The following is a 17,073-nucleotide window of genomic DNA, read 5'->3' as shown; positions in this document are numbered from 1 at the left end:
CATTCAGTAACTTGTGTAGAAAACTTACAGTACCTTTCAGTGCTGCCAACTGAAGTTTGTGTAAGCCCATTCTGTTTAATTTTTCTTCTGTACGGATCCTGTGATTTGTTTTGTCAACACTATTTTTAGTGGTGGGAAATTAAACAGGACTATCCTTGACATCAATTAACAAAACCATTTCTTAGAAGTCAGCAAGTTTTAAGCAAAAAAAAAAATAAATAAAGCTTGCACGTTTCTATATGCTTCCTTCATTGGACCCCCTCTCCCTTCCCCAAACATGCAGTTTATTTCCATGGCATTTTCTAGAAGCTGGTCATGCTGGCAGCAGGTTCACTCATTGCACACATGCAAACTGCAATTACCTCACTGGAGGTGTTTCTCCCAGGATTGTAGAAACCTGGCCTTGCAATGTTTCCATAATATTGTCATCAGAGTACAGCTGCATAGGTGTGTTAAACTGAGCATGTACAATCTTGACACCAGGAAGCTCCATTTCCAAGGGAACATTAGGGGCAATCTTAGAAGCAATTTTCAGCTCGGTAGGATCAATAGTACCAACAGTACTAACTGTGGAGGGAGTGCTGCGGCCACTGCCAGGTGCGTCAGTGCCGGAAGGTGTGCTGCATCCACTGTGTTAATAGCCAGGTGGCACAGGCAGGTAAGAGTGGAAAAGATGGAGAGTTTCTCAAAGAAGAAGGGGAAGAAAAAAAAAAAGAGAGAGAACAAAGTGCAGAAATGTTAACAAGATTAGAGAAACAGGTGAAAGGAACTACGTGAACACAGGAAGTCAGCTGACTGTTTTCGTTTTGCAGAGAATAGTAAAAATACTGTTTTTTATTTTCATTGTGCAGTTTGCTATGCTGTGGAACTGGAGTTTTTTTTGGTTTTTTTTTTTAGTATTTTTATTAGTAGCTTTAGTGTGTGCATGCACCACCCTGTTTCTTTGGAGAATTTATAAGGAAAAGGATTTAAAAAAAAAAAAAAAAAGTGGCTCCAGCTTTGTATCTGGTCAGTATTTTGACTATTATTACTAATAAAAGATCTGTATTTTAATGGTGATCCCTGTGCTAACAAAGGTAGTTTAGTTAAGTCATCTTACAAATCTAAATGTTTTTTTTTTTTACAAATACAATGATTGATTTTTGCTATGTCAACATACCAGCCGAGAAAGAAAAGTTTGAAGTACACATCCATCTTCTCCTCATACAGCTGCAAAACATATGTTCTAGTTCAGCGCAGAACTACATCTCAGCTAGGCATCCTCGTGCTTTGATGGCAGTGTAGTGTGCTACCATCAGAATTAGCCAGCCTGGAATGTCATGACTAATGCACTAAGACGGGGATACACAAAGGTCCTATTAAGGATCCGTCTGTGTTTCCAAATCGGTAAAAATTTACCAATTTAGAAACACAGAGGGATTCACAAAGAAAATCGCATGCAAATGAGCTGCTCGTTACTTTTGCGACCCTGCTCATTTGCATGTGATATGGGAGAAACAAATCGGTGAGTTGAGCATGCACAGAACAGTCAATCGCTATGTGTGGCTGCTCTGCGCATGCTACAGATGGCTCTCCTACACGCAGACAAGCTGCGTGTATGAAAGCTAGATTTAACCTTTTTTTTTTTTTTTTGCAAGCACAAAAGCGCTGTTTTGGGATGGGCATACCTGTATTGCAACTCCCTGGCTCCTGCTGCTGGGAAAAACCTCTCTGCTGCGCTCGGCTCTTCTGTGAGGAATCAGCAGCATCAGGGTTTGGTTCCACCCTGTTATTAATTACCCCTCTCTAGACCCCTGAAGGACCCTTGCCCACGGAGGTGGAGAGAGGGTTTCAGAAGGCTCATAATAAGTCTCTTAAATGACCTCTGGTTTCTGGCTCCTAATTTCTAAGGATGTCCTAGGGCATCTATTCTCCCACATAATGTACTGGAGTTTAAAAGATAATCTACTTGTGTAAACACCACTTGTATAAGAGTGTTAAAGGAAACAGAAAAGTTGACACAGAGACTAGAGAATGTTGTGATAGAAATAGTCTTTTATTCTCACCAATTGAAACTTCAAGCTGGTACACACATCAGTCAGATTCTTAGTTCAACCGACCGTAGCTTCGCCGTCTGACTGGCATTGAGGAAGGACTCCAAATTTATCTCAGATTTACATTTCTTATATAGTATTTGCTGCCCATACACTTTTTTTCTTTTTTTTTTTCATCTGTGAATCATACTTAACCACAGGTCAGGTGCCCACCTGCTCCCTCTTCCCCCTCCCTCTATAATATTTCTTAATAACGACAGTTTCCTGTCTTGTAAACATCTTTCCTAATATGGAGAGATCAGTTTTATATCTTGTGATTCTGGGTGCCATCTTTACAAAGACAGACTCCATCTTATGAACCAAACTTCTTACAATCCTTGCCATTAATTCCTCCATCTTAGCACTTACACTGTATTTGACTATCACACAATTTTTTTATAAGGCTTACCAAGTGACCCTGCTTTCGCTGGCGCTCAGCTACAAGGCCATCATCAGATTTTCAGGCCTAGCCAGTGCTTTTCAGCAGTTTAAGCTATGTAACTCGGCCCACCACTATTCCAGTGGATGGGTCTCAAGCTGGGACACATATTAACATTCCCCTCTTCACCCTATCTCATAGGGTGACACCAGGGTTATCTTATCATGGTACCATCCATTCCAGAAGGTATCCTGTTAAACTATCTAATTAGAGAGTCTGATTGAAAGCTGGTATGGCAAAGATTTTGGAATCCAGGTCACAACATAGACACCATCTCTGTGTTATTCTAACCCCTCTTGGGGCTAACCCATATCTGCGAGTAAGCAACAAACTACAATTACAAAGGCAACATCTTTTAACCTATTAACATGCAGGTTTGATTATATTCTTTTCTAACAGTATATGCATATATTGCTAAAGAGTATCAAGCTGATTAATACATAGGTAAAGTACTAATTAGATGCTGATTATACATTTGTATTGGTTACACAATTATATTTCTTCATTACCCTCTTAGCCTTAATCATGATGTCATCCCTCTTGAGACTTGCTCTGTCTCAGTGGTGTTGAGAAGGAATTGCAGTTTCGATTGAGCATTGTTATGGACTCAACTAACATACGACTGGTACTCTGCTTGTAGGTCGTCTTAGGTTGCAGGTATCCAGAATCCCTAAGCTGGTTGGAATGAGTATGAAACTGTATGGGCAGAGAACCTAGGAAAATGTATACTAAGAAGGGCCATACATGGATCTTGACATATGCATAATAACGTGGGAACCTGGGAAGCATTTCATATATCCCTTACCTCACTTGGAGCTTAGCCAAACCTACAGAACGATATGCAACTGAGTCTATAAATATCTACTCTGTTATATCATAGTATTATAGGATTTGGTGTTATCCTGATTGAAGTAATATCAATTTGAATTACATAAACAGAAATAACGGGGAAACTCTTAGAAAAACAATAAGAACAATAAAGGAAATAATAGGAAAATAAAAACAAAATATGAATCTATGTCCATAAACAGCAACAGTAAATCTCAAGTTGGTTCTGAATTCTCTTTCATCGATCGTGGTTGAGGCGCAGAAGATGTGTGTACCAGCTTGAAGTTTCAATTGGTGAGAATAAAAGACTATTTCTATCACAACATTCTCTAGTCTCTGTGTCAACTTTTCTGTTTCCTTTAACACTCTTATACAAGTGGTGTTCACACAAGTAGATTATCTTTTAAACTCCAGTACATTATATGGGAGAATAGATGCCCTAGGATGTCCTTAGAAATTAGGAGCCAGAAACCAGAGGTCATATTTAAGAGACTTATGAGCCTTCTGAAACCCTCTCTCCACCTCTGTGGGCAAGGGTCCTGCGGGGGTCTAGAGAGGGGTAATTAATAACAACCCCCAGCTGTTCCTGCTGCTTTCTATTGGCTGGCTGACATCCTAGAATGCCCATCTCCCTGAAGGTGGACTCTCATTGGCTGGCTGCTGTCCCAACTCCTCCTCCCTGTAGGACTTCCCTGATGACATCACATTAGAGCTGTGAACTGATTGGATCTGGACTTTCTGGTGTCCCCCTCCAGTAATGAGTGAGCAGGACATCCCAGGCTGATGCTGTCCAATTGGTTTAGCCCCTCTCTGGAGGGGGACACCAGGAAGTCCGGATCACAGCTCTGTGATGTCATCAGGAAAGCCCTGCAGGGAGGAGGAGTTGGGACAGCAGCCAGCCAATGAGAGTCCATCTTCAGGGAGATGGGCATTCTAGGATGTCAGCTGGCCAATAGAAAGAAGCAGCAGGAACAGCTGGGGTTGGAACCAAGCCCGTTTTCCCACAGACGCTGTTTCTTTGATGGACCCTTTTCTTCCTTGCATTTTTGGTAGGTCACCATTACTTTTATGCTTTACATTTTGGTACTGTCCCCTCCCCCAATTTCTTGCCAGTAAAATGTAATTTGAAAAAGAAACATATGGCATAGCTTTCATACACGCAAAGAAGCTGCGTGCAAGCTGGTATACTTTTTTTTGAGCTCCATCTTCCCTGCTTGTTTCTCCCCTTCTACTTGCGATAACGAAGAACCAGCAGGTCCACACCTCCCGTTAAAATTTCCATGGTAAAGGTAGGGACTGCTTTTGTGCATGGGGTCGGAAACGGTAGTGCATCGCAGTCACATTATAATAGTAATTAGCTCATTTGCATTCCATTTTTGTTAGCTGCTACTGTGACAGGAAAATGGCTTGGAGAACACTTTTGTGCATGTCCCAGTTTACTACTTGCGTGCTAAACTGGCTAGAACCAGTTTAAAAACCATGTTGCTGGCTCATTAAGTTTAGTGCATCTGGCCCTAAGACAGCTGACTATTGCTGACAGTTCACTTCAGCTAGTCAACGAGTATGGAGTCAACCAGTGCGGGCGTCGTAAGAACAGAGGGAGAAAAAGGTCAACTGAAGCATCAGAGAAGCCATTTAAAAGACACTTCTAGAAATGGCATGTAGCAGGTTTGCATGCACAAGGGGGTGCCTATATTAGCAGCTATAAGTGCTGGGACGGGGATGTGGCTATGGGAGGGCCATGACCGTTCCAAAAAAATTATGCACTTAATGATGGAATACTGGGTCAGCACGCCCAACACAGGTGCCAGCATTTACACAGGGTTCAGAGGGCATAATTTTCTCAGTCTTTCTAGAATGTGGAGCTCTATGTATTTTGGTTCATGCCTTGCTGCTTTCCTCTATCGACTAATGCAATGTATTCATGTAATGGTATTTCACAATGGCATCTGAAACTTGTACAGAATGTTGCTGTCAAGTTGATTACTGGCAGCTGTAAATACAACCACATTACCTCTTCTTAGGCAGAAGCATTGGCTGCCCATTGATGCACAAATCTATATATATAAAACTCACCCTCAACGTTCTATTGGCTGCTGACCTCACTGAAGCCAAGGTTTGTATGTTCGAAGCTCTGAAGCCTCAAAAATCACAGTCTCTGGGCCCCGCCCTCACGTCAAACGTTATGACGTTGAGGGCGGAGGCAGAGCAATTCACCAACATCGATGACGGGTGGGGGGGGGGGGGGGGGGGCACAGAAAAGCCTTGCTAGCACCCGTTTCATTGGCTCCAGAAACGGGCCTTTTTTTACTAGTTAGTTATAAACTCTTCATGTTTGTCCATAAAAATCCTTAATACAAGTCAACCTCCAAGCCTTGCAGGCTATTTGATTCCCTACTCCTTTAGCTGTCCTCTTCAATCTTCACAATATTTTCTGTCCCTTCCTTCCATTCATGCGATTTTTTTTTTTTTTTTGCATGCTCTTTGAAAATCCATGTTTAATCATCTTTTGGAATGCTCTTCCTCTTGGCTAAATACCTACTTATTTAGGCAAGTATTTGAGACTGCCTCCTGAATTTGTCTGATCCCTTTCTGTCACCCCTGCTTTTTCAGGGGACCTCTGCTTGGTGCACAGAGACTGCTAGGTCTGCTGCTTTAGATTTTAGTTGCTTACTTGCAGGTAGATAATTTTCAGATTTATTTCTGCTTTCTATCCAAATTGTAGTTCCTTTCATTACTATGCTTCTCCTGACTGCAAATTGTATAAACCACTACGATGGGACACTCCGTGCAGCGGTATATCAAGAAACTTGAACTTGGTACTCAAAGTTAGGGCGTGGGAATTAGTGTTAAGCACTAATTCTATAAAGAGCACACACCCCTTATAGAATAGCACTTAAATGGTACCCATTTTGAACACCATTTATAGAATCCACCCAAAGTGCCTCAGTACACACTGGGAAAGGGGCTGTACCAGTGTTTGGGGCAAGGGTGGTCCATGGGCATGTCCACCATCAATGCACACATCTTACAGAATAAGATGCAGGCGAGCCCACTTATGCCTGGCATAAACAGGCAAGCCTTCCTTTTGGCTGTGCTGATGCAGGTTTTTGCTAGTATTCTATACCAAAATCTGGATGTTGTGCTCCCCAAGCTGCACTGGGACTAGGGCCAGTCTTAGTAATTGTGGGACCCTCTGCAGACCAGTTCAGTAGGCCCCCCTGCCCGCAGCTGCCTGCATCACACCACCATAAAACATTATTTATCAGTTTAAAAGGAGGTTTAGAGCTGTCGGAACCCCACCTCACCCCATACCTTGATATGCATCCACCACGTTTCAGTAGAGAGCAGCAGAAAGACAGCAATTTTCATATGCCTTCAGGTGCTGAGCCCAGATCCTCCTCGCTGCTGCATCCCACCTTACGGAAGCAGGAAGTGACATCAAAAGGGGGCAGGACGCAGCAACAAGGAAGTTCTGGGCTCGGTCGCTGACAGGATATGAAAATCACTGTTGCTGCCTGCTGCTCTCTACTGCAATGTGGATGCACATTAAGGTACGAAGCAGGGAGGTGTTCCAAGCTAGGAGGACAGCTGTGTCAGAGATGTGGGGCGCCTAGGAGAGCGAGGCCCTGTCTGACTGCCCCTGTCATCCCTGCCTAGGACCGACCCTGACTGGGACACCCAAAAGGAGGCTTCAATTTATAGAATTACCCCTTTTAGGTTACTGGTACTTCTGTCTCAATCAGAACCAGGGCATTTTCTACCGGGTATTTGCCTTTATTTTATATCTCTTCCCAATAAAGTCCTCAATTTGGGGGCATGCATCAGAACTGCTTCCAGAACCTTTGCAATCATGGGCTCTAATCTAGCCACTAGATACTGTCATTGCATGACGATTAGCTTCCTCTTCGTTCCCTGCAACCCACCCGGAGTTCAGCCCTGGCTGCCCCAGGGTGGAAGACCTAATCTGGGAGTCAAACCTGGGTCCTCCATGTTGCACCAGGTCAGCCTTAATTTAAGGAGATTCCTGGTCTCTCAGCTAAGCAAAACTCTTCAAAGAGCTGCTTTATTTTTTCCTACATATGAGCAACCCACACAACCACCATTTGGCTGCCTCACTTGTTGCTCACATTGACTTCTAATCTGCAGAATAGAGAGGTGTTAAAATAAAACAGACACAGGAGAGCAGAGCTGAATGTCCATTGACTTATTGTGAAGCTCTTTATAATGCATGAGAATAAAGTACTGTAACACTGAACTTAGTAGAACCGAGGCCCTTATGAGAAGTCCTGGGGCCATACCCACAATGAATATGCATGAGAGAGATTTGCATATACATAGCGTTGCTGCATGCACATTTTTATCTAGAAAACCAGACTGGCTTGGTGTGTCTCAAAAACTAGGTTGAGAACCCCCTGGTCTAAATAGACTCCTCAGGTTTCCTTTGTTAAAATGTCACATTACTGAAACATTCGTTTCATAATGAATGTCTACCAACCCTGACATACTACAAGTCCAATGTGCAGAACAAAAATGGGCTGGGCATGTGGTAACAAAGGCTCCCCTAGCAACTGAAATTTGTTATGAGATGTGTTCATCATTAAACATGGTTGCAGTGCTGGGGCTGCAGTAAAAACAGGCTCAATTCATACCAAAGATGTGAGGTAACTCACAGGCTAAGGAGGAAGGTGCCACTTTTGTGCACATTTAGTTTGCTTCTTGACCGGCTTGATTCTAAGTTAAATTTTACAACATTAATAAAGAAAGGTACTTTTATCTTAAGGTAGGGGTTCTCAACCCAGCCCTCAGGACACACCTAGCCACTCTAAGGATGTCCACAATGAATATGCATAGGATAGATTTAAATAGTTTGGAGGTACTGCATGCAAATTTATCTCATACATATTTATTATAGATATCCTAAAAACCTGACTGGCAAGGTGTGGCCTGAGCACTGGGTTGAGAACCTCTATAAGATTCTGTTCTGTGCTTCCCCTGTACTCGTCCTGGTTATGGAGAATTTTATATAGAAAGATTACATGGATTGTATGCGATTTGTGAAGGACCAAATTCAGTACTGTGAAAACAAATACATTCTCTGCAAAACACAGGCTTCACAGGAAAAGCATTTTCAGAGTAATTAAGCTATAGAAATATTGCCACACTTAGAAGCATTGTGCTGGCAAGCCAGGCATGGGGGCAGCAACTCAGACTTACAAGCCACAGAGCCGGGACACTGGGATCTGTACTCTAGAGCCAAATGTAATGTATGTGGCTGCCTGCCGTCATCGTGCGTAACTTACATGGACAAATTCCTAGGTGGCCAGGTGCTTCAGAAATGTCTCCTTAAGACTCGCATTAGTTTCTGTAGGGATTGGGAGCACTCTCCAGCAGCAGTGCTTCAATTCTGTATTAACAGCCCTGGTGGGCTAGACACTCAAAACTGAATTTTCAGCAACAAAGCACAGGGCCTGTGCAACACTGCTGAATCTTAGTTAGAAACTTTTTAGGGCAAAAAAAAAAAAAAGACCAAAATGAAGCAGTGTAAGAAGAGCCAGGTTGGATGATACAATGCATGCATATGCTGATTAATCTAAATCATTTAGTGGAATTAGAAGAGTGACCTTTTCTACGCTGCTTACAACTGAGCTAAAGTGGGCTGCTGTTGGCTATACTATGACTACCTAGAGCTGCATGTGGCTTTGAATCAGGAGGGAGAGGCTGAGCCAATTATGGTTTTGCTCCCATTTTGTAGGGAAATGCAACTGATTTCTAAAAAAAAAAAAAAGGGAGAGCCATACATATCACAGAATGACAGAGAGGCAGACCCACCTTAACTTGTCTCTGTGAACACAAGTAGTTCAGCTGCTATGTACCTTAACAAATACTAGAGTCCCCCAAAGCTTCCCTCTCTACTTTATAAGAAAGAAGTGGTTAAGGAGCAAGGTTGATCCCAGGGAGGGGCCTGGGGCAATTCAGTTACAGCAACCCACAACTGATTGAAGAATGGGAGGGGGGGGGGAAAGAGAGGGCTAACTTCCAGCTCATTGCTGAAATCGCCACGGGCCACTGCAGTTAGATTGGGGAGTCCTGGCCATGTCAGACAAAAACAGGGCTACCATAGTGTTAAGAGGACAAGGGCAAATTCCAATAATTTGCTTCTGGCTAAGGACAGTCCTACCAAAGAACAATTTAAGAATACTTGTATATGTTTAAAAAAAAAAAAAAAAAAAAGGATTCTTCAGAATTCCCTGCTCTCTGCCAGCAACTGAATTACATACCACCTGAAAGAAAAAGACAAGAGCTAGTGCAGGGATGCAGGTCTCAAATGCTGCGAAGAGGCCAGGTTTTCAGGATACCTAATCAATATGCATGAGTTGACTCTCCAACGTAAGCAAATCTCTCTCATGCATATCCATTACGGATATCCTGAAAACCTGGTCTTTATGCAAAACCAGAGGGCTGAACCCCTGCACTAGTGACTTCTTCTCTGTGACATTCTGGGGCCCTCCTCATATGCTATAAATTCCCAGTAGGGAGGTACAGTATAGATGTGTCAAAAGCGTTTCAGCTTAGAATTTTGAGGTGTTTCCTAGCCCACTTGTTTGACTTTCTCCTTTTTAAAGACAGTGGACAGAGTTGCAGTGATTTTCACAATAAGGCTATACAAAGTTACACATGAATACTGGTTTGGAAGGAAACTTTCTGGATCAGGGTTTCTCAACTCAGTCCTTGTGGAACCCCAAGCCAGTTTGGTTTTCAAGATATATCTCATGCATATTCATTATGGATGTCCTTAACACTAGACGGGCTTGGGGTTCCCCAAGGTCTGGGTTGAGAAACCCTGTTCTACAGTTTCAATTAGGGACTGAAAACAACCATTGTCACTGACAAACTACAGTTTAAGGTGTGTAGGTCACAGGGATGGTTTACAGGTAACCAGTTCAAATTTCTATGTAGTGGCACCTCCCCTATCCAATCAGTCCCCATATATTGCTGGCACTTGGCGTTCACTTCAGAAGTTTCCCCACACTAAAACTGATAAATAAGCAGAGTTAAAGTGAGGACACCCCTCTTGAGTCAGAGCCCTTGCTCAGTTATTCTATAATAGATCTCATATGCTAACTAATGCTCTTTGATGTACTTTGGGACATTTAGCAAAGCAAATCTGGAAATATAGCTAGGACTTGTTACAAATCATGTGAAACGCACTACAAAGAAGCATGCACATAGTGCCAATACACAGTTAAAATATATAACCTGCTTCGGCCTGGGAGCACGAAAGGTTTAGGCCGAATATTATGCTTGTGTTCAAAGTAATCCACGTCCTGTAAAGAAAAAGGATCAGAGTGATAGGTTCCTGCAACACTACAAAAGCCTGGATGGTATGGTTAACACTTGATCTCCCCACTGCACATTACATGGTGTATTGTAATCCATTTGTGTTTAGTATTATCAACCTGCTGTACAGATTACAGCATTAACATAGCCCGCAGCAAGATACGTAAATGTGTGGCATTACCATTTTAGCAGCTAGAGACAGTGCGTGAGCTAGGCTGCCTCTCTGGCTTCTGCCCTCTCCATGTCTCCAACTCCTCATGAGGATCTCGGCTATGTGACAGTGCCACAAATCCAACAGAAGTCACAGTCACCGTGGAAAAGCACCAGTAACCTACTGGCCCCAAAATGTTAAAAATAATTGATGCTGGTGCAGAGACAGTGAGAGAGTATCACCGAGAGTCCACAGCTGCCATTTCCTTGGTTTTCCTCGTTACAATGCATCTCCTTTCTAAACTGGCAGCACCAGCCAAGAAAAGGGGAGGAGGCACAGCTGTGGAGATGAGAATCTGCTCTTACTGTCCCTGCACTGCCGCTGCCCAAAGGGAGAGAGCCATGGTAAGAAAGTGAGGGGCTTAACAGAAAGAATGAGAGAAAAGGAGAAACTAGTGTGGATTGAGTGGAGAGATGGAAATACAAATTGGGAAGGTTTGATGAGGGGGAAGATGGAGGGCAGTGAAGACATTGAAAAGAGCAATTTTTTTTTCCGTATGCAGTATCCTAGTCCTTCTGAAGTCAGCAGTACAAACTTATGCTATATGTACCATCAAATATAGAATGTGATAAAAGAATAGCAAACTAGAAAAAGGGAACAATACTGTAAAGTAATGGAATTAGAGGGTCTAAGGAGAGGAATGTAGAGAACATGGTATTAAGGAGAAAATGACAGAGGGGAGAACTGGTAGAATGAAAAGTCATTATGCAAATAGTGTCCATGGGTTCCAGGTGATAAGTTGTTCTACTCACTTACCCAACACAACCTTGGTCCAGAGCTCCCTGTAAACACTAAATCCTGGTGGTAGTGGGGGGGGGGCAGGGGGGATAGACTTTTCACATGTTTCCTTCCACAAAGAGCACCCTTCTACATTAGGAAACTCACTGCCTCGTTTGTTGAGCCTTTTGAAGAAATGCCCAATTTTTTTTAATGAGTGACAAGAGAAAACAGCAAGAGCTGGACTTTTGATACAAACAGACAATGGACAGGTGATCAGAACAGTAAAAAGTGTAAATGAAAATCAGGTACTTACTTTTGGTCTGCATTAACAGCTAGACCCCGCATCTGTCCATGGAGTGCATCCTGAATATTGCCAGATGAATAAAGCCCAATGGGGGTGTTATAGGAAGAACTCACTACCTGCTTTTTGCCATCAATGTCTGCAGCTGCAACAAAAGGCTGGGCCTTTCTGTTGTGAGTTGTACCAATGGGCTTGAATTCCTGTACACAATGGGCAGACAAAACACACAAAGCGACAATGCTCACTGCTGCAGGTAGTAATAAGCAAAACTGACAACACAGCACTTGTTAATGTGGGTACGTCCTAGGAAGTTTCTTCTTTCAATTTTGTTAGAATAAATGGAGTTAATAGGGGGCCACAAGAGCAGACCTTCACCCACTTTGGGTATCCATCCTGGCCAGTCCAGTTGAGGCTAGCTACAGGCTAGCCAGCCGGGATTGAGACCCAAAGTGAGAGTGCCTAAGGATGTCTAAAGCAGATGGGTCACTAGATTAAATCAAATATGGATGCAACAAACTCTTAGGTGTAAAATTGCATAAATGCTTTTAATAGCCCAGAGAAAGCAAGGCTAAATCTTAGCCCAATATTAAGCTGCTGCAGTCAGAGGGGCTGATGATCAGAAACAAACGCAGGTGCTAGAGGTTATTAGTGCCAGACTAGTGCCCATGTTTGCTCCTGCCCCATGATCAGAGCCAGCGAGTGCATGAAACATGCTCACTGACTCCGACCACAAGTAGCATGCAAATGCATGCTAAACAGGGCACTAACTATTCCTCCCCAATGCACAGCGGGCAGCGCTCCAAACAGGGGCACAACTACAGTGGCAAACCCTATACTAGCTTGGAGCTGGCTTTAGGGTTTGCAGAGCATTGGGTAGCAATGAAGAACCTTGTCCAGCATGCATCTGCATGCTAGCAGGCATCGTCATCCCCCCCAAGACAGAAAGACCTGACCCTGCCCTCCTCCCAACAGAAGAGAGGGCTAGAGGTCCCGGTGGACCTCCAGCCTCCTCCAGTGGTCTAGCGCCTCCTGAAACCCACCCATACCTTGATGTGACGGAGGAGGGAGTGGCATTCCTTCCAGTGCCGCCTCCAAAATGGCAGCGCCCTGCCCATTGCATTCTGGGATGAGCTAGGCAGGGCTTCTCTACCATATATGGGAGTTTCTCCATTTTGGAGGTGGCGCTGGAAGGAGGAGAGTGTACTAACCCCTCCTCAGTCATTTCAAGGTACAGGGGGAGGGTCAGGTCAGGGTTTGGGGGATGCTAGACCACCAGGGTGGAGGGCTGTAGGTCCACCAGATCTGTAGCCCTCTGTCTGTGTGGGGGGGGGGGGGGTCTGGAGGTTCACTGGACCTCCAGCCCCTTGCATTGGTAATGTTTGACAGGTCCGGGCTGTTTTTTTGTTTTGTTTTTTGCAGCCTGGACCTGTCAAAAACGTCTGCAGGAGGATTGTGCCTTGGGCATATGCCCAGGCACAATCGTCCCACAGAAGTTCCCCATGATCGTAGCTAGTAGTATCCATAAATTTGCATGCTATTAACTTCGATCTAGGGGCATTATTTCCCTGCGCTGTTCTGGCGCTAATTTTACAGCGCTGTTTTGGAACAGCATGGGGAAATTCAGGGCCGCTGAGAGACTGGGCCAGGCCCGGGGCAAGGCCGCCCCTGGGGCCCTGCCCCTGCCACCCCACCCCACCCTAGGTCGCTGCAGCCACCGCTCCCCCCACCCCCCGCTGCTCCCCCCCTCCGTCCGCCACCAGGCCGGGCCCCCTGCATTAAAATCGCAGCACCTCTCACCTCCATGAAAGCAGCGCTGCAGGCGGCAGAATGCCTCCCTTCGGCCCTCCTTCCCTCCTTGTGTCCCGCCCTCGCGGAAGTTACGTCAGACGAGGGCGGGACACAGGGAGGGAAGGAGGCCCATAGGGAGGTGATCTGCTGCCCTGCTGCCTGCAGCACTGCTTTTTTCACGGAGGTGAGAAGCGCTGCGATTTCAATGCTGGGGGCAGATGGTCGACGACGGAGGGCGGGTGGGACTGCGGTGCCGGGCCCCCCTTGGAGGCCCGGGCCCCGGGAATTTTGTCCCCCCTCTCGGCGGCTATGGGGAAATTGATCATTGGGGCTAGAGTGATTTAAATACTGGCCAGTATAGTCAAGTTGTACCTGGATATCCAGCATCAATATCCAAGTATTCATGGTCACTGAACATCCAAGAACAAATGGGCAGCATCAGGTGTTTAACAAATTTGTGGTGACTGGGTAGGAAACTGTTGCTGTTCTAAGTAGTCCGGATAGTTATGCAGATAATGGTGCTGAATCTCGGTCTCCAGAACTCTTGACTCCACCCAGATTTCGCCCCAGAGTGCCCCGACACTATCCAGATAGTGCAGGACAGTCTAGACAATGCCACTGAAAATCCGAGTATAGCCATATTTATCCAGGCAGCAGCACGTATTAACCAGATAAGGCACTTTGAATGTCAAGCTGATTTAAATTTTTTCCTCCAGGGACAAAAAGGCTAAAATTTAAGATTTATTAAAGTAGAATGGTCTATGCCTTAAAATTCTGCAAACAAAGGATGAGAAATTCCATGCTGCATAATTTAGAGATACACCAATCTAAAGATTTTTTTTGAAAAGCACAAGAGACATGACAAGAAAAGCAGTGAAGCTAGAAATTAAAAACTTGCAAGGCAAGGATAAATTAAGAGGGACAACATCAGCAGAGCAGCAAGCTAACACAGAACTAGTCACTCTCAGCCTCCAACTTCTGAGCAGCATGAAAAGAATGCATTGTGTTCAATTCTGTAGGTCACTGTGGAGCAATTACAGGTTACTCAGCAAAAAGAGCTGAATTGTGATGTAACATATTTTGATGATACAGTTCAAATTGATGTAATGAAGGGGCTTGTATGTGTATCACACAGGAGCTGAATCAAAAATGGTATCAGCCGATTCTTCCCCTTTTAAATGTGATGTTAACAGAATAGCATATGGTGGGTATTGGGAAGGGCGGGATAGATGGGCTGCTATATCTGCTGTGTTTATATGTTTGAGAGCACATTCAGCAGAAGCAACAGCCAGTTCTTGTGTTTTCCAGCTAAGGGGGGGGGGGGGGGGGGGAATGTGTTGCATTGTTCCAGAAACTGAATGAGCTCTGAATTCAGAATGGGAAGAAGAAAATAGTCACGCACTTATTGCTGAAACCATGACACTCTTGCTGTTTTCTAGATCACTTGAATACCAAAAATTGATCTGTTTAGTGAAGTCACCTGACATTAAACAGAAGCATTAAATTACATTCAGTAGGTGCTTTAAAGGAGGTCCAAGGGTGGCACTGTGAAAACGGGAGAAATAAGAAGGCATGGACAGGATGGGTAGGAATGGGAGACACAGGGAGTTGCAGCATTTTTCAGTTGTTTTATTTTCATTGCTTTCTTTCATTTCTACATTGCTGTGAGATCTTGAATGCATTTTAACATGAGTTAATGCTATTGCTTAATTTTAGAATGACTCAGTGATTCAATGTCAAAAGCTATCTTGAATGATTCAGTGACACAGGCAAACCACTGGTAGCTGCCACCTAATCCAAAGGCTTTTTGATTTTCTTTGGGGAAGGGAAGGAGAACAACAACGGGATCCTGATATTAAAAATATTTAACTTTTCTAGAATTCCTACTTGGTTATGCCAACTATTTTAAATTCAGGGATGTTTCTCAGCTAAACATTATGCAGCTATTACACTGCTAAATATAAAGATAGAGGGCATGGATAATTGAATATCAAATTTGGGGAAGGAGAAACTGAGGATATTATACTTAAAAAAGTACTTTAATGATTTTTTTTTAAAGAAACCCTTTGATGAACATTTAAAGTGGAAACAGTAGAACTAAAAGTGGTACACTGATATTTTGAGCAGTTTAACTGTTGCTGATAACTGTAAAACAACCTAGAAAGGAAGGCAGGATTAACACTTTGATGGGCCCTAAACAAACAAGCACATTACATTGTGCCCCCTCTCCCCCCATCATTAATTTATATATTTAAACGTTTTTTATTGACATTGCAGCAACACAAACATTGTCATACAGGCTCTGCATATAACGTCCATCCAACCTCAATCTAAATATACAACAATTGCTAACTAACATACAGCATTTGTGAGTTTTATGCCAACATTTATTACCCCATCATTGTACCTATCCTCTCCCGCCCTCTCCTATTCCCTTCATTAACCCCCCCTTTACCCCATACCTGGAAAACCATTCAATAACAGCCCGTGGAGTTTACCCTGTATTTAAAAGTAAACTACGACCTCTATGGCTTAGACTTTGCAAATAAGGGCCCCAGACAGCCAAAAATGTGACTCTTTCTGTGAGAACCTAGATTCTCCAGCCTCCCAAGACACCAGCTGATGTAACTGGTTTCTCCAGTGCCAGTATGCCGGAGGATCCTTGACTGTCCAGTACTGTAAGATACATTTCCTGGCCAATAAGCTCATCTTACGGAGCATTCCCCCATCATTAATTTAAATACATTTTAAAACTCCCACAAATGAGGCCCTGCAGGTTTGACTACAGAGCAACACTGGGACAGGAGGAAGCAGCTGGTATGAAGCACAGCTCACCTACGCCTCCTGCTGACCAGAGGCCAATGCAGATGCAGGGGAGAAGGAAGGAGGACAGATAGATTTCTATGAGGGAAGCAGTGGCTCTGGCCTCATCTTCTGCTAGCAACCAAATCTGCCTATTACACATCTGAGACAGCCCCTCCTGAACATTTTGGCTCTAAACAGTGCCAAGTTCGCCTGTTTGTTCTCTAAAAAAAATTATATATATATATATAAATAAATAAGTCACAGTAAAGCAACAGAATAGGAGCTGTGCACTAGGATTTGGAGGCCATGGGGAAGGACCGAAGCCCACTACAGCAGAGAAACGGAGCCAGCTGCTTACAGTTTGCAACTGGCTATTTAGAACACATGCCTCCTTCTGGGGCATTACTTGACAGAATACCCCCTAAGTAAGCACTATTGCTTAAGTATTGTATTGATAAGCTGATTTTGATTAACCTCTAAACTCCTATCCAGAGTTCTCAGCAGCTGAGTCACACTAATTGCTGGACAGCATGTGAACTGTACATCATGCTGTCGAGATGCATGTCTC

The 17,073-nt window shown here is 43.9% G+C and overlaps 1 protein-coding gene across 2 annotated transcripts in view; it reads right to left on the bottom strand.

The window, feature by feature from the left end:
- Positions 1-17,073, bottom strand: part of PDLIM3 (PDZ and LIM domain 3) — a 98,279-nt gene that overhangs the window by 30,913 nt on the left and 50,293 nt on the right. The window contains exons 4-5 of one of the 2 annotated variants that reach the window (XM_030191489.1): positions 10,600-10,667; positions 363-629 (exon numbers count right to left, since the gene is read on the bottom strand). In XM_030191489.1, coding sequence (XP_030047349.1) covers positions 363-629; positions 10,600-10,667 — 335 coding nt within the window. Of the gene's footprint in view, positions 1-362; positions 630-10,599; positions 10,668-11,924; positions 12,113-17,073 lie in introns of both variants that reach the window. The other variant, XM_030191490.1, reaches the window with a different exon arrangement.

This window comes from Microcaecilia unicolor, chromosome 2 (genome assembly GCF_901765095.1).
Source record: "Microcaecilia unicolor chromosome 2, aMicUni1.1, whole genome shotgun sequence".
In the NCBI taxonomy this organism is placed as follows: Eukaryota; Metazoa; Chordata; class Amphibia; order Gymnophiona; family Siphonopidae; genus Microcaecilia; species Microcaecilia unicolor.
Note: the sequence above shows the minus strand (reverse complement) of the source record. Positions and strands in the feature narration are given on the sequence as shown.